The 24,270-nt window shown below is 34.6% G+C and overlaps 1 protein-coding gene and 1 non-coding gene across 4 annotated transcripts; one reads left to right on the top strand and one right to left on the bottom strand.

Moving 5' to 3' along the window:
• The first annotated feature begins 1 nt into the window (after position 1).
• SCRN3 (secernin 3) lies at positions 2-22,738 on the top strand. Of its 3 annotated transcripts, none has more exons than XM_045558937.1 (8): positions 2-67; positions 2,352-2,521; positions 4,005-4,186; positions 4,752-4,951; positions 7,426-7,515; positions 16,211-16,373; positions 17,336-17,504; positions 21,063-22,738. In XM_045558937.1, exons 2-8 carry the CDS (start codon positions 2,363-2,365, stop codon positions 21,231-21,233), a joined length of 1,134 nt encoding a protein of 377 aa, XP_045414893.1. In that variant the 5' UTR covers positions 2-67; positions 2,352-2,362; the 3' UTR covers positions 21,234-22,738. The 3 variants fall into 3 exon arrangements, with proteins under 3 accessions (XP_045414893.1, XP_045414892.1, XP_045414894.1); XM_045558936.1 differs by having other exon boundaries at positions 7,426-7,638; XM_045558938.1 differs by lacking the exon at positions 7,426-7,515.
• Positions 11,581-11,653, bottom strand: TRNAK-UUU. The gene has a single exon. It is a non-coding gene; the product is annotated as a tRNA-Lys (tRNA).
• Positions 22,739-24,270: the final 1,532 nt, after the last annotated feature.

Below are 24,270 nucleotides of genomic sequence, written 5' to 3'. Positions count from 1 at the left end.
GGCAGCTGGCTCCGGTACCCGCCACTTCTCGCCCTCCGCCTTTCACTTCAAGTATCTGGGAGGCCAGGTGAGGGGCGTGCACGGGGGAGGGGCGTGCATAGTTGAGGTAGGACACAGGAAGACCGAAAAGATGCGCAGCGCTGCCTCATTTAGGGACTCCAGGCTCAGCTGCGCCGGCTGCCATTAGAGCGCCACCGGCTGGGGTGCGGGGTGGACGGCGGCGGCTCTTCTGCAAGAGGTGCTTGAAGTTCGAGCCCGTTACTTTCTATAAACTTTGACTCGAGTTCCAAAAACTTTTCTGCATCGGTTTTCTTATCTGTGTTATGGAGATAGTCATAGTAATTCTTGCCCTAACTGTAGTACGTCTGTGAGGATCCAACGATGTGATGTTTCTGAACGCGCTCGGTGGACTAAAGGGAATAGAAAAGAATGACAGCTACACAAGAGCGGAGGCCCTGTCTATTTTGTCCCCAGCTATTTCCAGCTGTATGGTGCCTGGCGCAGAAAGATGTTCGATAAACATCTGTTGAATGACGAATACGCGTTAGGAATTAGTAAAGGCTCTCAAGGCTTCATCTCCTTAATGAGTTAGATGTTGTTTATAACTAGGCGCAAGTTTCGTTAGCTTTCTCTACTACCCCAATTAGACAGCTCAGGTCACCTAGTGCAGCTTGATGTGGCCCTTGGGACTCCAGAGTTTTGAGTGGATTTGGCTGCTACTGCTGTAGGTGATCCACCAACCAAGTTCTCCAGCGGGGTGATGTTAAGAATAAGACATTTGTGAGACATACACTCTTCTACCAAATAATAACAGCAACAGCTTTCATGTAAGTAAGTGTCTACTATGTTCCATGTACTTGCAAAACTCTTCATATATTGCCTTATTAAGTTCTTATAACAGCCCCATCAAGTAATATATTTTGTTGTACTGATGAGGCAAGAGGCAAAGAGAGAGATCAAACAGCCTGCTGAAGTTATGTAGTGGTGGAGCTAACTTTGAAACACGAATAGAAGGAGGTTCAGGACATAGAGGTTGAAATACACAAAGAAAAGAACATTTGCATCCATTAAAGTAGAAGCAAAAAAAAAAACAAAACCCAAAACAAAACAGAAACAATCATGACCCTCTGTCTTCCCATCACTGAGGAGAAGAGAAACACCCTTAGGAGTTTCAAGCTGAAGTTGTTTGTTTCTTTAGTCATTTTGTTTTCTTTTCTTTTTTGAGACAGGGTCTCACTCTTGCCAAGGCTAGAGTGCAGTGTAGAGTGCACAGAGTAGCTGAGACTACAGGCATGCACCACCACACCCAAAATAACTTTTCTATTTTTTGTAGAGACAGAGTCTCACTATGTTGCCAAGGCCAGTCTTAAACTCCTGGCCTCAAGCTATCTTCCCAGCTCAGCCTCCTAAAGTGCTAGGATTACAGGTGTGAGCCACCACTTTTTTTTTAATGAAACATTTACTACATTTAAATTTTGTTTTTAAATTACTAGTATCTGCCTATGTAAAGCCATGTTAAAGATTTGGGCATTATTAAATAAAGGAAAGAAGGAAACTATAAAACATTGTGTCCGTTCTGAAAGCAAAATAAAAAGTATAAGACACTTAGGTGTTCTATAAAAACTGAGGATTTGAGATTTTCCAAATTACAATTGAAGAGATAATCTAGATATTAAATTATACAATTTTATGATTTGTAAATTATATATGTGAACTTCCTCCTAGAAATGTCAATTTGGAATTATATCAACATCTTTTTGTATTTGTCAGAATACGAAGTGAGCCTGTTTCAAAATTCAATCTTAAGTATTATGATCTGTGTGCATTCTTCCCCAGCTCAAAGGAGACCCTTTCTTCTTTCCTTTGAGGAAATACTACTGGGTACATAAGATAAGGTCCAGCAATGAGAATAAAAAGATTAATAAGGCATACCCCCAGCCCTCAAGGATCTCACTGTCCAGTAAGGGAACTCATATACATATACAAATATAGTAGAATGTACCCTTTTACAACAGTAGAGCTATGTACAGGGATCCTCAAATATGGAAATAGTGAAAGGAAAATCAGGGAAGGCTTCAGGAGAGAAAGGTCTTAGAGAATAATTTGAACTATAAACTAGAAGAAGGTAGTTCTCATTGCCATTTTCTTATTGACTCTTGTAGTACAAGATTGAGTCCTAAGTCATATGCTTATTGATTTTTATACTATAGTATATGAAATTTAAAACTTTAATGAACATCCTTAATTAGGTATGGAAATAATATTCCTTGGTCATTGAGTAAAACTCTTGGTTTTTAATATACTAAAAAATGCTTTCTCTTTTTATTTTAAAACTTCTGTACAATTTTTAGTTTTTAAAAAAATGGAACCTTTTTCCTGTGACACTTTCGTGGCATTACCTCCAACAACAGTTGATAACAGGATTATTTTTGGAAAAAATTCAGATAGACTCTGCGATGAAGTACAAGAGGTAGTTTATTTTCCTGCTGCAGTTCATGATAACTTGGAAGAACATCTTAAGGTAGGTGAAATACATGTTTTGTTAGCAATATGTTTTTTAAAGAAATATAATAAACAGTTATTTTTATCATTAGCAATTTGGCAGAGACTACAGAAGTTACAATTCAAGAATTTAAATTTGAAAAATAATTTGAGTCGGAAATAAACTTTTGGTCTTTTATTTAAATGATTTGGAGGAAGTTGAAAGAATAATAATAAAAAGTGTTCAATTATGGATCAAATATTTGAATACTTTCCATATGCAAACATGATAGGGCAAGAGATTTAAAGTCAGCTGTCAAGACTTGGATTTGGTCTTCCAGGAGCTTAGAGTCTAGTATAGGAATAGGATATGTGTGCAACTATCCCCATTATAAAGGAGGATGGTTAAATGCCAAATTTAAGTAAGAGCAGCATGCTGTAGCAACAGAAAAGGAACATCTAATTCAAACTGGGGATCAAAGAAGGCTTCATAGGAATTGGGGTTAGCTAGAGTTTGATGGACAAAAAGGATTCTAATTCTGAATTGGTATACGTTCTAGTGTAGAATAGAAAAGTCATTCCAGACTCTAGGAGTAAGAGCTTTATGATACATCGCAAAAGGTTTATTAGGCTCTATGATAAATATCAACATTCATTTTATACAGTCACTTGGTAGTATACACATTAATTAAAGGATCCTTTAAAAATTAATTTTAAAAACATATTTAACATGGAACTTAAAGTGAGAGTTTCACATTATGCTTTTGTTGCTAATTTATACTCTTTGGATTTATTTTATTGATATTCTAATATTAAAATATATTAAATATTAGATTTTTTCTGTATACTCTGCCTTTTTTTTTCTGAGACTATTCATCTGGGTTACCATTTTCACTTTATCTCTTCATATTTAAATCTAGCCTATCCTGTAAACCAGTGATTCTCATTCTTTTAATTGCTATGGATGTACCTGATGGATGACTTTGACATGTGACATGGGATTCTATGGCCATACTCTTGAATTTAAGGGCTACCATATGGGTACTTACATCACTAATCAAGAAACACTGGACATTGAGGTTGAGAACTGCTTCCTTAAGCTTCAACTCACATACATCTTCCCTTACAAAAAATGTTTTAGGATATCACAACTATAATATAAACCATCTCTCTCCTGAGCGTCTTTAGTACCCCATCTTTATTTCACTTCATGGCCCTTATACTTTATATTTTGTTGTATCTTAGTTAATGTGCACAAGTCGTAGTTTCTTGAAAGCAAGATTTGTATCTGATTCATCTTTAATATATCTCTTGGCAGAGTGCTTTGTAACAGGAGATGCTCAGCAAAGGGCCAATTCTGAATATGTTTTAAGGGTAATGCCTTTATGAGTGAAAATTTCTATTAAGTTATATTTCACTTCTTTCATAATGGTCATGTCTTCTGGTTGATTTTTTAAATTCTGGATTTTGATAACTTTTTTGGTTTTGTGATTCTTGCTGTGACTTTTTTTTTCTTTTTACAGTGTACTTATATAGAAATTGATCAAGTTCCTGAAACATATGCTGTTGTCCTTAGTCGCCCAGCATGGTTGTGGGGGGCAGAAATGGGAGCCAATGAGCATGGAGTTTGCATTGGGAATGAAGCTGTGTGGGGAAGAGAAGAAGTTTGTAATGAAGAAGCACTACTGGGCATGGACCTCGTCAGGTTATTTTTCTGTTTTATTTTGTGCTATAGAACGTGTCTAAATTTTAAATTTTGATGTAATCTTACCTGTTTTATTTTCCTATTTCTTTTTTTTCTTCTTTTTTTTTAACTTTGATACTTTATAGTTTGTTACAAAAATGCTTTGGAATACTAGCATGCAATTCATGACTCTGGGATACTATTAATTGGGAGAAGGGATGGAGTTGGAAATTATGATTCATTGGAAGTACTGAATGTACTTGTGTATCACACCTTAAGTAATTCTCATAATAACTTCATACATTATTACGCTCATTTTACAAATGAGATACCTGAGGTTCAGAGATAAAGTAACTTGCCAATAAATTACCAAGTTGGAATTTGAACATTTGACTCTAGAAATTTTGTTCTCATGATTCTAAATTGACTTCAGAAGGAAAAGTTTAAAAGTTAGATTTCATTTTATCTGTTAACTTGAAAGTATTTTTACTTTGAATATAAACACAAAATCTTATGAGCATGAAATTATTTAAGAAAAATAATGGAAATTTATTTTAATCTGAGAACTTTAATATTTTTATTTTAGACTTGGCCTTGAAAGAGCTGATACAGCTGAAAAAGCCCTCCATGTCATTGTTGATTTATTAGAAAAATATGGCCAGGGTGGAAATTGTACAGAGGGTAGGATGCTTTTTAGCTATCACAACAGTTTCTTGATAGCTGATAGGAATGAAGCCTGGATTCTGGAAACTGCAGGGAAGTACTGGGCAGCAGAAAAAGTACAAGGTATGGACAACATTTTGTGATTTGTTTTACAATTAATAAAATATGCCCTTAACTGCAGATATTGCACTTAATTGTCTGTCAAGATTTATAATCCAATGTAATAACTGCAGGATAAATTAAAAATTTGAAAGAGCAGTGAAAGAGCACTATAAAGAGCTTTCTTGAAAAAGATAAAAAGAGAACGTTAGATTTGGCAATATGAATTTCATAGTATATGCTTTCTTTGCAGCAGTTCTTTGCTGTTTTATAGTACTTTTTCTCTTTTTAATAACCCCTTACCATTTCTTCCTCTTTTAACTTTGAGCTTCACTCTAAAATTTTATCATGTGTTAAAGTGGAGGTGAAGAAATGGGAGTAGGCTTAAGGGATGGGTATTTGTGGGTTGGTAGTTAGAAAGGATATGTTGATATAATAGTAAAACATAAAAATTTGATATCATTGAATAAAATAACACAATTTCTTTTAGAATGATTTGGTTTTTCTTTCCCATGGTTTCTTTGTGATCATATAATCCTCTGATTTTTCAAGTGAGGAAAGCCAAAGATGTAAAGTGACTTAAAGTAGTGAGTGAAAGACTTGAAATTTAAATCTTTCCATTCTGATTCTCAGCGCAGTGTTCTTTCACTAGAGCACAACCTTGTGTTCAAGCATAATCATGTACTTCTTACCTCCCAGTTGTTTTAATGGACATTTTATGTTTTGCACGTATGCTTATAAATGTATAAAACTGATCTTAGACTATTTTTCTTATCATGATAATTGACCTGATTGTACCATGGAGCCCTTTTTATTTTATTAAATGTGCTACATGTGAGAGAGAAATGAATAGAATACATTCTGTTGAAACAGCCCCACATGGATATTCAAAATGAACACTTTCATTATTGGGTCTGATTATCTAGTTGTAGATTAACTTTGCCAACTGGTTTCTCTTTCTATAATTAAATGAGCCCAAGAAGTAAATTGTTAAGCTATAGGGAATTATCTATTAGATAGAAAATTCTTCTGTCTTTGATTGTATCATGACTCAAATCTGGTTTTCGTAGTGAGAATATTCCAAGTATTACTTCATTGGAGTAATTTAATTGATTTGTACTTGGCAGACTGTCATTTTAATTTATTTTAAGACATTATCAATTTTTATTTATGATGATAGGTTAATTTACTATAATCTCTTTAGGACAGGCTTTTATTGCTTTTCTATTTTGTATTTTAGTTGAAATTTTTGTTTATAACTTAGTGCCATAATATTTTTGGAAGGCTTATATTTGTGTTCTAGATGTATTTATGATTTCTTTTAAAAAAAGTAATTCATAGGAAAAACTAATATCTAGAATATATAAAGAACACTCAAAATTCAAAAGTAAGATAAAATATAATTAGAAAATAGGCAAAAAGTACGAAGAAACATTTGACCCAAAGGAATGCACAAATGTCAAATAAGCACATGAAATGGTTCGGTATCATTAGCCATTAGGAAAATGCAAACTAAAACCCCAATTAGATCTCACTATAACTCTGGTCAGAATAATTAAAATAGTTAAAATAAAAATGATATTTTTCAAGTAAGTATAAACTGTGAATAAAATTTTTAAAAAATAATGACATCACCAAATTCTGGCAAGAATGTGGAGACTGGTTCATCTATACGTTGTTCATAAGAATGTACAGCCAGTCACTCTGGAAAATAGTTTGGCAGTCTTTTAAAAAACAATAATTACCATATGACCTAGCAATAGCACTCCTGTGAGAAATAAAAAATTTACACATATTTATACAAAAACCTGTATACAAATATTTATAGCAGCTTTTTCCATGGTGGCCCAAAACAGAAAACAGTCCAGATGTCCTTTAACTTGTGAATGATTAAGCAAACTATAATACCTTCATACCATGGAATACTACTCAGCAATAAAAAGGAATGAACTATTGATATAACATATACAGTAACCTACATGAATCTTCAGAGAGTTTTGCTGAGTAAAAATAGCCAAAAGTTTATATACTGTATTATTCCATTTATATAACATTCTTCAAATGATACAATAGAAATGGAGAACAGACCAGTGGTTGCCTGGGGTTAATGAAAGATTGGGGTAGGGAAATAAGTGGGTGTGGCTATAAAAGGGCCACATGAGGGATCCCTGTGGCAATGGAAGTATTTTTTACCTTGACTGTATCAATATCAGTATTCTGGTTGTGACATTATACTATAGTTTTGTAAGATGTTACAATTGGGGAACCAAGGTAAAGGGTACAATGTGTTATTTCTTATAATTGCATATGACTCTACAATTATCTCAAAGTAAAAAGTTTAGTTTTAAAAAGTAATTTACTTTTTATTCTGAATATGTAATAGATACACATAGAAGTCTATATTTACATTTAAATAGTGATTAAGAATCACAATTACAGATAGATACTTTATGTTAAATATGACTTTTCCTCTTTCTTCTCTTCTTCTTTGAAAATAGAGGGAGTTCGTAATATTTCTAATCAGCTTTCTATAACAACCAAGATTGATCGGGAACACCCAGACATGAGAAACTATGCTAAGCAGAAAGGTTGGTGGGACGGTAAAAAGGAGTTTGATTTTGCTGCAACATACTCTTATCTTGACACAGCCAAGATGATGACTTCGTCAGGCAGATACTGTGAGGGCTACAAACTTCTAAATAAACACAAAGGTAATTTTTATCATTTAAATAATATCAGAATGACAAATTACATTTTATGTAGATTTTGAGGAATTATACTTAGTAAAAATATAGCTTTATTAAAACTGAAAATATGACATTTATTATAAGCTATTTTTAGATAAGTGACATACAGTTGTGAGAGGGTAATGATTCTTTTAAAGGGCAAGTTCAGATTCTCAATCCTTAGAGCCTATGTTTTTAATCTCTTGTTAATATTCTTAAAATAAATTTGGGATTACGTTTCTTCTCAGAATTAATTGAAACATGGAGACAGGCTTCTTTGACTCTTGCTGCTGCTTCTTTTATTATCTCTTGATAATACTCTTATTGGTTATTTTATTATTACAAAAGTTATCCCTAGAACTTCTGGCCAAGAAGACAAACTGAACAGATACAAGAATTCCCTGTTTCTAATCCAGAACTTTAGAAATGTTGGATAAAATATCTAAACATTAAAGACATATGTAGCTAAGTTCAATACAAGAAGAGGAATTCACCAGTTACCAAAAATGAAGAGAGGACCCATAATGTTAGCAAAACTTGAGGTGTCTTCTCCCCACACATTCCTCCTCATCTCTGTGTCAAGGGGGGATTACGGACCAGAAGAAAGCCTTAGAGGCTAGACTGTAAGCCTCCATGAGAATATAGGTGTCTAGGTGAAAGTTCCATTTGGGGAGTACGAACTGGACTCCTTACTAAGGCTATGAGTCTGAAAATGCTACTCTACTACCTGCCCAGTGTTTTAGTTTTAGTCTGGAATTGAGCTGCCTGCTGCCCTAGCCTATGGATCAGTAGTCTCTTGTGAAAGATTGAATTCTGAGCCACATGTATTTTGCAGGCTCAGCTGAAGCTACCTGTGCGTGCCAAGAAACAAACACTGGTTTAGAATCAGTAAACCACACAAGATTCTAGCATACCTGTATTTCTGTACTCACTATGATATTTGATATGACAAATAATTATATTTTACTCAAATTTCCCATCTGAATTAGAAATCTGCTTAATGAATCAACATGTAACTGCCATCAAAAACATTTAAGTCAAATGGGGGTTCAGATGAAAGGATGTAGTTTCTACGTCTACCACAATAGTTTCTAGTTATGTCCTCAAGTTCACTGATATTTTCGTCTACATTTTTTAATCTGTTGTTAATATCATCTGGTAATATTTTCATTTCATATTTTTATCTCTGCCAATTCCATTTAGTTCTTTCTGTATAACTTCCATTTCTCTATTCATTACCTTCAAGTTTTATTTAAATCCTTGAGCATATTCAGCATATTTATAATAATTGTTTTAGTATTCTTGCCTGTTAACTTCATCATCTCTTTAATTTCTAGGTCTTTTTTGTTGATTTAATTTTCTTCTGGTTTAGGTTTGCATTTTCCTGCTTATTCACATGTCTAGTAATCTTTGGATGGTGGGCATTGTGATTTTATTTATTGAATGCTGAACTTTGTATTATACCTTTAAACAGTATTGGACTTTGTTTTAGCAGTTAGTTAAGTTATGTAACAGTTTCATCCCTTTTAAGCTTTTCAATGGTATCTCTAGAGTAACTTTAATCTGGGGCTAGTTTGCTAAGGCATGTAATCCCTTTGAGATCTCCACTCAATGCCCTGTGTATTAAGCGAGGTTTTCCTACTCCAGCTGTTGGGAACTTGAAAAATTCCCAGCCTAGTGTTAGCTTTATGAACTTTTTAAAACTTACAATTCCTAATTTCTCAAACAAGAAAAATTATTCTTTGTTTGGCCATGTGGAGTTTCACCCTATGTGTGTATGCCAATTGGTATTCTGTCAAAAGCTCTAGGGAACCACTATACAGATTTTGAGAACATTTTCTTTGAGTAGCTTCCTTCTCTCTGGTGTTCTGCTCTGCATTTTCTAGCCACCCTGGCCTCCCTGAACTTTGATCTCTACTTTCTCAATTTAGAGTATCTTTGAACTATGCCTGGGTTCCACCTCTCCCCACTGTGGTCTAGAAATTGCTTCCAACAAGAAAGTCAATGTGATTGTAATACTTACCTTGTTTGTTTCCTTTCTCTCAGGGATCATAATCCTATACACCTGTAGTCCAATGTCCAAAAACAGTTGCATTTATTTTGTCCAGTTTTCTGTTTATTTACAGTAGGAGGGTAATTATGGGCCTTGTTTCTCCTTCATGGTTGGAAGCAGAAGTCCTATTTACATTATAGTAAATGTTTTTTGCAATATAGAAAATAAATGCAATTCTTATTGAATAAGATACATTATTATTATGAGCTGCACATAGCACAACCACTATAAGTTCATTGAGTGTTAAAATAAATATATAATTGGTATTTTATATGCTTTCTGTTATGTAGAAATTCTTGGTAGATTATTATATAGGTTTTTAAAATGTTTTAATAATATTTGGGGAAATTGATATTTTAAGTATGAGCTAGGAATATATTATCATTTCCCCACATAAAATGATGGACTGTAGGCTCCTGCTATCCAATATTTTCCTGAACTGTTCAGATTCAGGTAAAGAATATTATGCATAACTCTCTCCTTTATAGGATTCTCCCCTCACTTCCTACTGCCAGAAGGAACAAGGTTTTCTACTGCTGCTTGCACAGAATTGCACAGCATTGATCGTGGCCTTCTCTCAGGCTAAAGGGAAACATACTGTTATCTCCCTTCCAGAATTTTCCTGCATTTGTTAACTGTAAAGAGCCTTCAGGCAGTTGTTTTTCTGTATTTTGTCCCAGGTAGATAGTTAATCTGAGGGAGGGTTGGCCTGATAGGAGCTTACTTAGCCAAGCTGAAAGTGGAACTCCTTCCTATGTCATTTAATGTTCTATGACATTATTTTACTTACAAAAATATATATATTCACATGATTCAATATTCAAAGGTACACAAGAATGTATAATGAAGTCTCTCTTTCCTATTCTGTCCCTAGATATTCAGTTCTTTTTCCCATAGGTAATTCCTTATATATTCTTCCAGAGATATATGCTTAATGAAACAAACATGTATTTGTATTTTCTCTTTTTTTACAAAAATGATAGCATGCTATTTATACTTTTATGCACATAACTTTTCTTTAGTTAGCAATATATAATGTAGATCATTCAATTTTATTATAATACATAATTCTCATTTTTAACAGATGCATAATACTCTATTATTTTATCTCCTTTATTTCTATATGGTAATATTTTAATCATTGTATAATAAAGATTGATTATATGAATCATACTTTAGCTATCAAATCTGTGTTAATATTTAAGTTATTTTTAATTTCTCCATGCCAATAGCTTGTTTATATTCACATTCATGATTATTTTCTAAGAATGAATTTTTAGAAGTAGAATGTGGAGTCAAAGCGTATGCATATTTTAAAGCTTTTGAAATACATTGCCAATGGACCACCAGAAAAATTATGTCAATTTAAATTTCCATCAGCAATATTTGAGTCCTCATTTTCTAATATACTTACCAATATAGGATATTGTTTTTTCAACCTTTATAAATTTGTTAGACAAAAATGGCATGTTATTATTTTAATATATTTTTATTAGTGAGATTAGACGTATTCTCACATTTATTGGAAAATTGTAATTTTTTAATAAGTTGCCTGTTAGTATACATTTTTTCCATTTTTATATCGGGTTACTAGTAATGGTTAAAAATAATTTCTAATGTACTTTCTCCCTTTGCTTCCAAATAATTCCAGCAAAGTAACTTTTATTTAGATTACTAAGTGGCAGATAAGTGCTAAAAGGGTCATTTCATTAATAAAAATATGTGACCATTATACTCTCCTTCACTGGAAGGATAAAATGGTTCTAGAGATCAATCAGAAAGCAAATACTCAGGGACAGATTAGTCAATGATTGATATTTGCTTCTCAGTTATTCATTAAACAAGTTAATGCTATCTTAGTTATTTGGACCTAATGCCCGAACAGGGACTTGAACCCTGGACCCTCAGATTAAAAGTCTGATGCTCTACCAACTGAGCTATTCGGGCTCACTATCTTAGTTATTTGGTATGATTGAAAAAAGTTTGCCATAATATTTTTATATTGCCTTAACATTATTGTTTCAAAGTAGTTCATATGTTACTTATATTTTAATTTCCAGAAGAATACCTTAGTATTTGAAAAATTTTCTATAAAGTTTCTTAATGTTAGTTTGTCATTTTATAAATAGGTTATTTAAACAATCTTTTTATATATATATATGTATAGGTTTGTAGAACATGCTAAAGCATGTTATACTAAAGACTTTAATTTTAGATTTATTATAAAAGTAGATAAGGAGTGTTGGTTGCAGCAACACCTACTCCCATTTATTAAATGCTTATCAAGGGCCGGACACTGTGCTAAGTGATTTACTTACTTTATCTTCTTTAAGCAATCATGTGAAGTAGATATCATCTTCATTTTACAAATGAGGAAACTGCATGTGCTTGTGCTCTTCATTTGTCCTTTCTATGAAACTGAAAAAACATGGACTTTCTTACTAGTCTTTATCTTTTTGTCAGCACCTAGTTCAGAGTCTTGCACTAGTATATTGTGTGTGCTTAATAAGTATTGAATAAATTAACAAAGGATTGTTAGTTGATTTGAATTACATTGTAGTTTTCAGGTAGTTTAACAAAGACCACAAAAGTATATTGTTGTATACTTTTTTCTGACAATAAACTTAAAGGCTCAGGAAATGAAATGAGCAGATATTCTTAAAATATGAAGAACAATAATACATAATTAACATGGAGAGGGAAATGTCAAGAATCCTAAGGTTTAGGGTAATTGGACAAAAGGAAGAAAAATAGATAGAAATAATTATAAATTAATTAGCTCATACATTATAATAATTCAGTTATATTTAAGAATATTGAATCATAGATTTGAAGTGTATACATGATTATAATACTATTATTATACTATTATTATAAAACTATTACTATTAATTTATTGAATCTGACATGAAACTTATTTTCCCCCAAGTGTGAAGTACAGTTCATCCAGTGTTCTGTGTTTTGTGAAAAGAATAAATGTCTTCCTAATACTTTCAGAGAAAATTGTCTACTAGTACATTATGGTTAATTTTTACTATGATTTTTCTAGATAGAAGAAAGAGCCTACCTCTCTTCTTTCCAACTATCCCTACCTGATAGCTATTAACTGTGCTGCATATGTATCCAAATTGTACCTATATTCACTCATTTATTTTAAATAACTAGTTTAAATTGCAATGAAATTACACCCTGTGTTTTGCATTCATTTTACTGAACCCTGCCACTGCAGTCTCAGTACTTATTCAATGCTTGCTAGTGGATTACTTACAGCTATCCTACTCGAGTGATCATGTAAATCCTTTCATTTTGAGAATTGAAGGTTTTGAATACAGAAAATATCCTCATAATACCTGCATTATCACAATGTTATGTTTCTGACACTGTTTTTATTAAAACTTGCCATTTATAGGAATTTAGATTTGAATCATTTTTAAAGCTCACTAGATGTTAAAGCTCTGTGCCTGATAGATAGGTGTGGATTGTAGGCTTTTGCTTTACTGTTTAGTTTTAATATTAAGAGCTGTTTTTAGGTGCACTGTTTTCTTTCCTTCCTGTGTTTTTCAAAATTAACAGAAAGATATTGCTCCTGTAACAAATTATCTATAAATTCAATGAATTATTTTTCTTGAATTTGAAGGTATGGCTATATTATGGAGGAACTGGATAAGAAAATGTAGACTTGTATAAATCTATTGTCATTAACATAGAATACTTGGTAGCTTGCATGATTAAGTAAGGGAAGAACATTAGATTATTTTATATGGAAGTCAGTTTTCTTTTAATTTGAAATGTCACAAAATCATAATTTGGGTATAGACTCGCTGTGAACTTTTTCTTTTAATCCCCATATTATCATGGGAATGGGGAGAGATTCTTGCTTTCCATATTCTCTTTGTTTTTGTGAGTTGCTTCATTTTTCATCCCTTTACTGTCATTAAAGTAGGGTTTTGGAGGAAAAAAATGCCTATGGTCAATCAACCATTTTAAATGAAAGTTATTTGTTTCTTTGGAACTAATTTTCATGTAACAATTAAATATTTCCATGTGAAATGGAAATATTTATCTATTTCTTGAGTGAATTTTTCATGTATGTCCTGGATTACTTTTTTGGTTTCTTTGTGTTGGTTTTCAACTTTCTCATCAATCCCATTGATCTTACTTGCCATCCATATTCTGTATTCCACATCTGACATTTTGACAATTTCCTTTTGGTTGGAGTCTGTTGCCAGAGAACTACTGTGATCCTCTAGGGATATCACAACAGGTTATTTTTTCATGTTGTCAAATTCTTATCTGGTTCCTTCTCATCTGAGACCTCTTCTCTCAGCTTAAGACAGATAGATTTGTGGTGCACCTGTTCTTTTCTGCAGGGAGCTCTCTTACTTAATGAAGAGAGAGAGAGGTTTGTGGTTGGCTCACTGAGTCCCACTCCAGCAGGAGAGGGGCAGATGCACTGTGACCTTTAACACTAGTGTTCTCCTGCATCTCATGTCTCACTGCTTCCCTGTGGTTGTGCTGTGGTTGGTGTGCTGCAGAGTGAGTGATCACCTTGCCAGCAGTGGCCATTGTCAGCTTGTGTTGGCCGGAGTGCTCCCCAGGTCAGGTCCACAGGTGGTGGCCTGTGATGGCTTAAGTACTGCCCTGCTCAGGACCGTTGGTGGTGGGGATCAATGCACAGGGACCCAAGTGTTTGCCCCACCCAGGTCCCCCATTGGCAGTGGGGGCACATGGCACCTGCCCACAGGACACTTGCGAGCACCCAGCCTCCTCACTCCCTCCCCAGCCTAGCAGGGGTGATGGGGAGGCAGTAGAAACAGATCTGACCCCCAGATGACACAGTGCTCTGGGTCTGCAATGTCAAAATGGCACCAGCTCCAGCATCTAGGGTTGCAAGCCAGTAGGTCCCCATTGTACCTTCTCTCCAGAGCAATGCCACTGCGCAGTCTCCAGTCAGCTCCCTGTGTCAGTCTGACAACCTGCTGTCAGGGTCCTTCCGCAGCTCAGATCACAATGTCCACGGGGGAAGGGGGGGTGTGGAGCCCTGGGAATCTCTTGTCTTTCCCTTCCCCATATGTGGGTGCCTTCCCCATGTACCTTTGATCCCGTGGAGTGGGCTGCCCCTCTTCCATCTCCTTCACATTGGGAGCTTCCTGTTGCCTCTCTGTTGATTCCCAGTGCTCTTTCTTAGATGATCTATCTGAAGGTGAATATCCACTTGCTACTTTCAGTTCTCTCCATGAGAGCAGCATGTGCTGCTTCTGGTCCATATCTTGGCCCCTCCACATCCTTGTCATTAAAAGAATTTATATTCTAATGACAGATCTAGGACCAATATAGACAAAAGATCAGGAATGTGTATAGGTGGATAGGAAAAGGTCCTTTCAGTCAAGCTTAGTAGTAAATTTTAGTTTGAAGAAGTTTTAATTTGATTCAGGAGGAATTGGGAGTCATAAATTTTGGAGAAGAGAATGACATGAGACATATGAGAAGAAATACAGGCTACTTTTTGGGGGACTACATGGGGTAGGGTAAGATTTTTTTTTTGTCATGAGGTAGTTAGATCCTGAGGGACATCTTTGACTATGGATATATAGAGCATGGAGCAGAGCTATCTGAAGGCATCATGTGCTTTTTACATTTTTTGGTTATGCCTTCCAAATATTGAATTCTGATGCTCTTTACAACCGGGACATGTTGTATTTTTAAAGAGATAAAATAAGTTTTATCTCTTTAGTTTGATATTCTCTATAACCAGGGACATGTGTTTACTAAAGAGATAAAATAGATTTTTTCTGTTTTCTGCTTTTTATACTTAGAAATTTCATTTAAATATTAAACTTTAAATATGAAAGCAGAAAACAATATAATCACACACAGTATTACATCATACATGTTATTTCATCACACACAATGAATGTTTAAGTTTTTAAAGGAGTCCAGAATTGTGCACAAATTCTATTAACCAATAATATATTTTGTCTTCTTCATTCTGCTCAGATTACAATTCACACTTTTGTTTAAGATTATTGTCAGGCACAGAAACTAATATAGGAAAATAATTTATTTTGTAAAGAATATCTTGTATAATATTGGAAACTAAGCACAATATACTCTTAATATTTGGTTCCCAAAATGGGTAGACTCAGATAATAGTTGTTGATATCATTAATTCATTGTTGACTAAATATGCCTTAAAAGTTATTTAAGGATAATAAGATTGAGTGTATTTTTGCATTATTGATTCCTTCTTCTTAGAAATTTTTATCTGTTACAGTGGTTTTGAGACTTTGCAAATTTTGTGTATTTTAAAAAAATCTTCATTGTGACAGTGGAATGAGTGTCTAATTGCAATTGATACAAAGTTTGTTTATAGTCAGTCTCTTATTTAATTTATTCCAAGACCAATATCTCCTATTATATATTACTAGTAGAGAAAGCAGTTCATATTTGCAAGGCATCTGTATATGCATACGTATTTGATGGTTTTTCAAATTTTTTCTCTAGGAAACATAACTTTTGAAACAATGATGGAAATTCTCCGTGATAAACCAAGTGGCATTAATATGGAGGGTGAATTCCTGACCACTGCAAGCATGGTTTCTATTTTACCTCAAGACTCCAACCTTCCTTGCATTCACTTTTTTACAGGAACTCCTGATCCTGAGAGGTAAAGCCACAAAATACTATCAACAAGCAGGGGATCAGGGGATGAGTAGACCCATTAGTGTGTTGATGATCTTGTCAGGCTAAATTTTTGTTACACAAATAGAATAAATTTTGGATGTATTTTCTGTTCAGGGTTTAGTGTGCAGTTTCCATGTATGTACAACTGTTCTCATTTTTTATGGGAGAGAAATGTTAATAGTTTCTTGTATAGTTTCTCTTCCTTCCCACAGATGTATTTATTAATAATATTGTCAAAAAAATAAAGTAGATAAGTTTTCTTATTCAGATTTCAGATATTACAAACATTAGATGCCTAATAACAGTAAAAAAGTTAAATGATGTAGATGTGCCAAATTTATTTATGCACTCATACATAGGATATAAATGCATGTAAAACATAAAATATAAGTAGTTCCAGTTATATTTTAAGTAAGACTTTTATAGACTATCTTGATTTAAGTCATTACTATCTTTCACAAAACTTAATACACGTTACATTTAGAAATAATTTTATATTCACTTTTAGTGATATGGTCTTTCATATTATTAAAGTTATTTTCAAGAAAATGGAATGAAACCTGTGTCCCCCTTATTAACATTGGTGCTGATTTTCACCCCAAGTCCTAATCCTCAGTCTATAACATTGAGGGTTGTTCTTAACCTCCAGGTGTGGAGTTCGAAGTAGGAAAGACAAACTATTACTTTGCTGACACTGTATATGTGCCAGGCTCTCTGTCAGATTCACGAGTATACAAGGCTAAATAAAGCATGGTCTCTTGCCCTAAAGGAGATCCCAGTGTGCCAAGCACGACCGGCATAAGTATGACTAATATGATAGGAACAATTTAGTATATAGCATCATTAATGGAAACTTCTAATTATAGGGAATCTTGGAAGACTTAGAATAATGCTGAATACTTTTTATGTATTGACATACCAATTTAATAAAGATCTTTCTTCTAGATCCATTTTTAAGCCTTTCATATTTGTGCCACATATATCACAACTGTTGGATACCAGTTCACCAACATTTGAAGATTCAGTTACAAAGAAGCCACACTTTAAGCCTGACAGAAGACATCCACTCTACCAAAAACATCAACAGGCATTGGAAGTAATAGATAATAATAAGGTATGATTAGATTATATTCTCTATCATTAAGAATAGTTTAAAGTGTGATTCAATCTATATTTTGAATTTTGGAGTATTAGCTTTCCTTCCTTCATATAAAAAATAGGTTTAGAGATAATTTAGATGCTCAGACTACAGTAGAGCTGTATTTTTTTTTTACCTTTCATTAAGAATACGTGTGTTGTGAATCTTTCAGAGAAATTTAATATATTAAACATAATAACAGTAGCTAACATTTATCAAGCACTTACTATATATCACACACCATAGCAGTTTTATATGGATTATTTCATTTAATCTTCACAATCACTTTATGAGGTGGGTACTATTATTATCCCTATTTTACTGATAAGGAATCTGAGACAAGGAGAGTTTAAGTAACTTGCTGAGTGTATATCCTACACCAAAATCATAAAGCCTCTGAAGGGCAATTAACCTGGTCTTTTATATAATGTTCTTAATCATATAGTCCCAGATTAAAACTAATTAAAAGTGAGTTAAAACCCCAGAGACTTAAAATAATGCACTGTAGTTTCACAAAAGTGATATATGCTCATTATTTTAAAATATAAGCATTTAGAAGAGCAATATATCACCCAAAATCTCATCTACAGAAATAATAAGATATATAGGTAATTAAATATGAAATGTCCAATTTCAAATCAAAAGTGAAGTTTATTATATCTCAAACAAGAAGCAGCACAGTTAATCAAAGTATGCGCCTAAACTATCAACACAGTTTTGCCATCTTAACAGCAGCTTGTTTATGAAGAAGCTTAGAGAGTGAGTAGTGATGAAAGCCATTTTCCAGAGCTTGTTGAGAATTGAATATATTTTTTTGCAAGAAGTGGTCCAAAGCCTGGAAGAAGTGGTAGTCAGTTGGTACACGGTCTGGTGAATATGGTGGATGACAGAGAGTTTCCAAGTCTAGCTTCTGTAGTTTGAGCAGCATTATTTGTGTGACATGTGGTCAAGTGTTGCCTTGCAAGAGGATTGGCCTGTCTCTACTGACCAGTCTGAGCTGCTTAATCGCAAGCATCTTCATCATTTTATCCAATTGGTTGCATTAGACATCCGCTGTAATTGATTGACCAGGTTTCATGAAGCTGTAGTAGATAATATCAGCACTGGACCACCCAACAGACACCATTAGCTTTTTTTTTTTTTTTTTTTTTTTCTGAGACAGAGTCTCACTCTTTTGCCCTGGCTAGAGTGCTGTGGTGTTAGCTTAGCTCACAGCAACCTCAAACTCTTGGGCTTAAGAGATCCTACTGCCTCAGCCTCCCAAGTAGCTGGGACTACAGGCATGTGCCACCATGTCTGGCTAATTTTTTTTTCTATATATATTTTTAGCTGTCCAAATCATTTCTTTCTATTTTTAGTACAGACGGGGTCTCGCTCTTGCTCAGGCTGGTCTCGAACTCCTGAGCTCAAACGATCTGCCCGCCTTGGCCTCCCAGAGTACTAGGATTACAGGCGTGAGCCACCGCACCCGGCCCCATAGCTTTTTTTGATGACTCTTTTTGGGCTGTGTTTCAGCATTTCATCTTTATCCAGCCATTGTGCCAAGCGCTTTGTGATTGTCAGAAAGTATCCATTTTTCATCACATGTAACAGTACAGTGTAGAAATAGTTTGCCTTTATGTCCTGACAGCAAAAAAAAGCAAGTTTCGAGAGGATTTCTCTTCTGACACTTGTTTAATTCAGGCAGAACCCATCTATCCAGCTTCTTTACCTTGCTGATTTGTTTCAAATGGCCCAATATTGTTGGAATAGTAACATCAGACCTTGCTGCCAATTTCACACATAGGTTGAGATGGATTTGCTTCCACTACAGCTTTCAGCTCATCATTATCCACCTTGGTCTCAGGTTGCCCACGTGGCTCATTTTCAAGATCAAAATCACCAGAATGGAACTTCTCAAACTATCTACATACTTTGCATTTGTTAGCTACATCCTTCCCATACACTTCTTTGATATTTGGAGCTGTCTGTGCTGCATTGGTTCTACAACGGAACTCATATTTGAAAATAACATGAACTTTTGATGTTCCATGGTTTCACAAAAATTTCTCTTAAAAAATGTGAAAGATAATCACAAGCCAAAACATACATTTGAAAGACTGAGGATGTATCTTTACAATAAACATAAAACAAGAAGTGTCACAGTGAAATGTCAGTGATATCAACTCTCAAACTTAGTACTTAAGGAAATTGGACATTTCATACTTAGTAACCTAAATATTTTTTTTCTGGCATAGATATTTTATAATGCCTATGCCTCTTTAGCCTGTTGTTACTCTTTACCCTCTACCCTCTACTCTTTACCCTCTACTAGAGTAAAAGAAAAGGTAAGAATGAAATGTAAAGGCTGCCTAAAGGCAGCTATCAGTTGACTCCTTGCAGTGAAAGAAAAGATTGGCCATCTTCCATCTTTTCTCCTCTGTTTCTACCATCTCCTGATTTTTCTTCCCTACAATTCCTTTTACTGTGTCAAAGTATATACATTTACTTTCTCCCCACATTTAAATGAACTAAATGAGTTTTCCTCCAGGTAATTATCTATTTATTTTTGTCTGGAGTATGTTTGCATAGTTGCCTTGCCTTTTTTTCCTCCCCTATTTCATTTATGCTTAAAGCAAAGAGCTCTGCCAGATTTCCTATTTGCCATGAATTCTTGATGTAACTCCTGCTTTATCTGGGACTGGTTTGTTTTCACTTCTGACCTACAATCTAAACGCTATTTTGTATCTTGGTGGTGTGGCGTGAGGGGCAAGGACTAGGAGCCAGTTTAGTGTGCTAACGAGGGCCCAATCCACTGTGCCAGGCAGTGTCATCCATTTCCATGGCCTTGGCTTGTCCTTCCAACCTAAAATGGTACTGTAAACAGTGATGAGCCCTCTGGTTCTTCATGCCTTTGCTCAAGTTCTTTAGTGATATGTTTTAAGAGCTTCTACTCTGGAGGGATTTTCCTTTCCACCTCCCTGAGCAGACTTCACACAGCCCTCGTTGCTTGTGAGAGTTCTCAAGAGTTGTCAGCTCTCTTTTTCCCCATAACACTGCTCCTGGAAGGTGGGTTTTGTAAACTTTGTAGAGATGAGGGTCTTTCTATGTTGCCCAGGCTGGTCTTGAACTCCTGGCCTCAAGTGATCCTCCTGCCTCACAAAGTGCTAGGATTACAGGCACAAGCCACTGTGCCTGGCCAGAAGATCTCATGTGATAAAAATCTCAGCCTCAGTTTTCAGCAACCTTATCCATATACAATTAATACCAGATTTTCAATTGTTCTGTTGTCTTTAGGTTTCTTGCTTATAGACTAGTCCTATATAATTGTTCTTGCCTTTTCTACTAAAAATAACTAATAATTTAGTATTAATGCATTAACTCAATCTAAAGCAATGATTTTTTTTTTTAACAAAGAATTTCATTCCTTCTATATCAGAAGAATAGGAGGGAAGCCAAACCAGAAGTAGATCAGATTGAACAATTCTTGTGTAGGTGGGCTGGAATTTGGTTAAAGTCATGTATGAGTTTATTTTTATATTTTTAATTGTTTAGGAAAAAGCCAAAACAATGTTGGACAACATGAAGAAACTGGAGAAAGAGCTATTCAAAGAAATGGAATTAATCCTTCAAAATAAGCATCTCAATGTAGATAAAATTGTTAATCTCTTTTCTCAATGTGCAAAAGATGAAATTAGAATTTATAAGTCAAATATTAGTTCTTAGTGATCATATAAATGGTCAGCAGTCTTCCTGGAAGTCAGAACCTATAACCTTGGTAAATGATATAAATCTAATTTGAACAGATCTGATTATTCTTTACTAGCAGTCAAGTGATATCTTGCCTATTAAAACTACATATAGTCTTGCTGAAATACTGAGAAAACAACATTGGAATTGGATACATATGTCATGGGATAGCCAGGTGTCACTTCAGGTGATGGCCTTGTGTTATTTTCTTTAGCCACAACTGTTTTGCCCCAATAATTAAGTACTCAATTCTGCATAAATACGGAGACATTAAGATGATGCATGGATTTATATTTATTATAATTATGTAGTACCCTCAAATCATTTTCTCAATTATATCAAGAAAGATTTTTCTTTAGTAATGGAAAACATCTCAAGTGGTGAGTTCTTTGTGCTTTAGGCAAATATTAACCAGCTCAAACAAGAAAATTTTCTAGATGTATACATTAAGTCTTCATCATTATAGTATATTAATTCTGCAAATGCATTTTTATTAAACTCAAACATGTTCTTTGTCAAGCCTTGGCTGACCCGTGAATGAGCTTATAGCTCTAATTATCTAGCAAGTTTTGGGCCATTCCCCTTAATAGCTTTTTATGTTAATAAGATGTTTTTTAGAAGAGTTTGTCTGAAAGATTAGAGAATGAGATAAAAGAACCACGACCTTAAGACATACTGTATCTGGGTCTCAAATCTCTCTTATCTTTTACTTCTGTTCATTCGGTAAAAACCAAAACAGGAATGAGGTGTAGTGGCAATGAAATAGAATCATTCTTATATTATGAATATTATAACATTATATCATTAACATAAATGAGTAATATCTTCTTAAATTTTTAAAAAACCTTGTTAAAGTTAAAGATTACCTAGTAAGACTCAAAACTGCAAATATAAACAAAAATCCACCTCAAAATAACACTAAGTATTTTTTGGTTTCTAGAAATGTCCATTTTTGGTATTTGATTATCATATAAATTGGTCACTATCATCACAATTAGGATTAAAATAAAGAAGTAGACTGTTATATTTAAAGAGCACCCAGGAAGTTATTTTTTAAAAATTCTCTCATAAAAACCATCATCTGCCTGATACTGCTCTTGTCTGATATAGGTCTGACATTACAAAGGACAAGATGTCAGAGTCAAGTACTCAATTGAGTCTGTGTTATGTATGGTTCAGAGATAGGTTGTCCCTAGATCGTGAGGACCACTGGCCAACTCCTATACTCCTCTCTTTGAATAGATGAGGGAACTAAGGGTAAGCAGTTCAATGATTTATCCAGGGACACACAGTGAATCTTATTTCTTTCTCTAGGGCCAGCATGTTTTCACCTTCTCCTTTGCTACCACCCTAGACCAAAAACTAGCAGCATCTCTCACCTGGACCACTGCAGTTAACTGTGCTCCTACGCCCGTTTTTTAAAATTTCCATCCATATTGGTCACAATAGTCCAGAGTGACCTATTAAAAATTTAAATCTGATCATGAATGCCCCTCCTAAAACTTTATTAAAAATACTTTATTTTTGATAGCAGTTTCAGGTTCATAGCAAAATTGAGCAGAAAGTACAGAGTTCCCAATATATCCTGTCTCCACACAGTCACAACCTTCCCCACCATCAACATCCCAGCACCAGAGTGGTATATTTGTTACCGTTGATGAACCTACATTGACATGTTATTACCCAAAGTCCATAGTTGATGTTAGAGGTCACTCTAGATATTATACATTCTATAGGCTCTGATAAATGTAAGGACATGTATCTACCATTATAGTATCATACAGAATAGTTTTACTGCCCTAAAAATTCTCTGTGCTCTCCCTATTCATCTCTCCCTCCTCCCAACCCTTGGCAACCACTGATCTTTTTACTGTCTCCATAGTTTTGCCTTTCCAGAGTGTCATATAATTGGAATCATGTAGTATGTAGCCTTTTCAGGTTGTCTTCTTTAACTTACTAATATGTATGTAAGTTTCCTGTGTCTTTTTATGACTTGTATAGCCCATTTCTTTTTAGTGCTAAATATTAATAATATTCTATTGTTTGGATGTACCACTACTGATGGCCATCTTAGTTGCTTTTAAGTTTTGCAAATTATGAATAAACCTGCTATAAATATCCATATGCAGGCTTCTGTGTGGACATATTTTCAACTCATTTTGGGTAAATACTGAGAAGCATGGCTGCTGGGTCATATAGTAAATGTAGGTTTAGTTTTGTAAGAAACTGCCAAACTCTCTTCCAGAGTGGGATTCTGCATCCCCACTAGTAATGAACGGAGTTCCTGTTGCTTCACATCCTTGTCAGCATTTGTTGTTGGTGTTTTGGATTTTGGCCATTCTCATAGATGTGTAGTGGTATCTTGTTTTAATTTGCAATTCCCTAATGACTTATGATGTTGAACATCTTTTTTTTTTTTTTTGAGACAGAATCTCACTCTGTTGCCCGGGCTAGAGTGCTGTGGCGTCAGCCTAGCTCACAGCAACCTCAAACTCCTGGGCTCAAGCAATCCTACTGCCTCAGCCTCCCGAGTAGCTGGGACTACAGGCATGTGCCACCATGCCTGGCTAACTTTTTCTATATATTTTTAGTTGTCTGGTTAATTTCTTTCTATTTTTTAGTAGAGATAGGGTCTTGCTCTTGCTCAGGCTGGTCTCAAACTCCTGACCTTGAGCAATCCTCCCACCTCAGCCTCCCAGAGTGCTAGGATTACAGGTGTGAGTCACCGCGCCCGGCCTTGAACATCTTCTTATATGCTCATTTGCCATCTGTTCATCTTCCTTGGTGAGGTGTCCAGATCTGTTGCCCATTTTTTAATGAGGTTGCTCATTTTCTTATGATTGAGCCTAAACTCTTAAAGACTTATTGTTCTTAGGTTAAAGTCCCAATCCTTAACAAATAACCAAAAAGATCCTGCTTATCTGCTGTCTATATCTTATTACACTTTCACCATTGTTTTTTAGGTTTCAATTATGCTGCTCTTTCAAGTCCTTAAATATGCCTTCCTCATGGC

The sequence above is a fragment of the Lemur catta genome, chromosome 8 (genome assembly GCF_020740605.2).
Source record: "Lemur catta isolate mLemCat1 chromosome 8, mLemCat1.pri, whole genome shotgun sequence".
NCBI lineage: Eukaryota > Metazoa > Chordata > Mammalia > Primates > Lemuridae > Lemur > Lemur catta.
Note: the sequence above shows the minus strand (reverse complement) of the source record. Positions and strands in the feature narration are given on the sequence as shown.

Coding starts and splice junctions, on each gene's coding strand:
- SCRN3 (XM_045558936.1), top strand. CDS start 2,363: ATGGAACCTTTTTCCTGTGACACTTTCGTGGCATTACCTCCAACAACA. Junction 2,522..4,004: donor ACTTGGAAGAACATCTTAAG/GTAGGTGAAATA, acceptor TTCTTTTTACAG/TGTACTTATATAGAAATTGA. Junction 17,505..21,062: donor AAGTAATAGATAATAATAAG/GTATGATTAGAT, acceptor TTAATTGTTTAG/GAAAAAGCCAAAACAATGTT.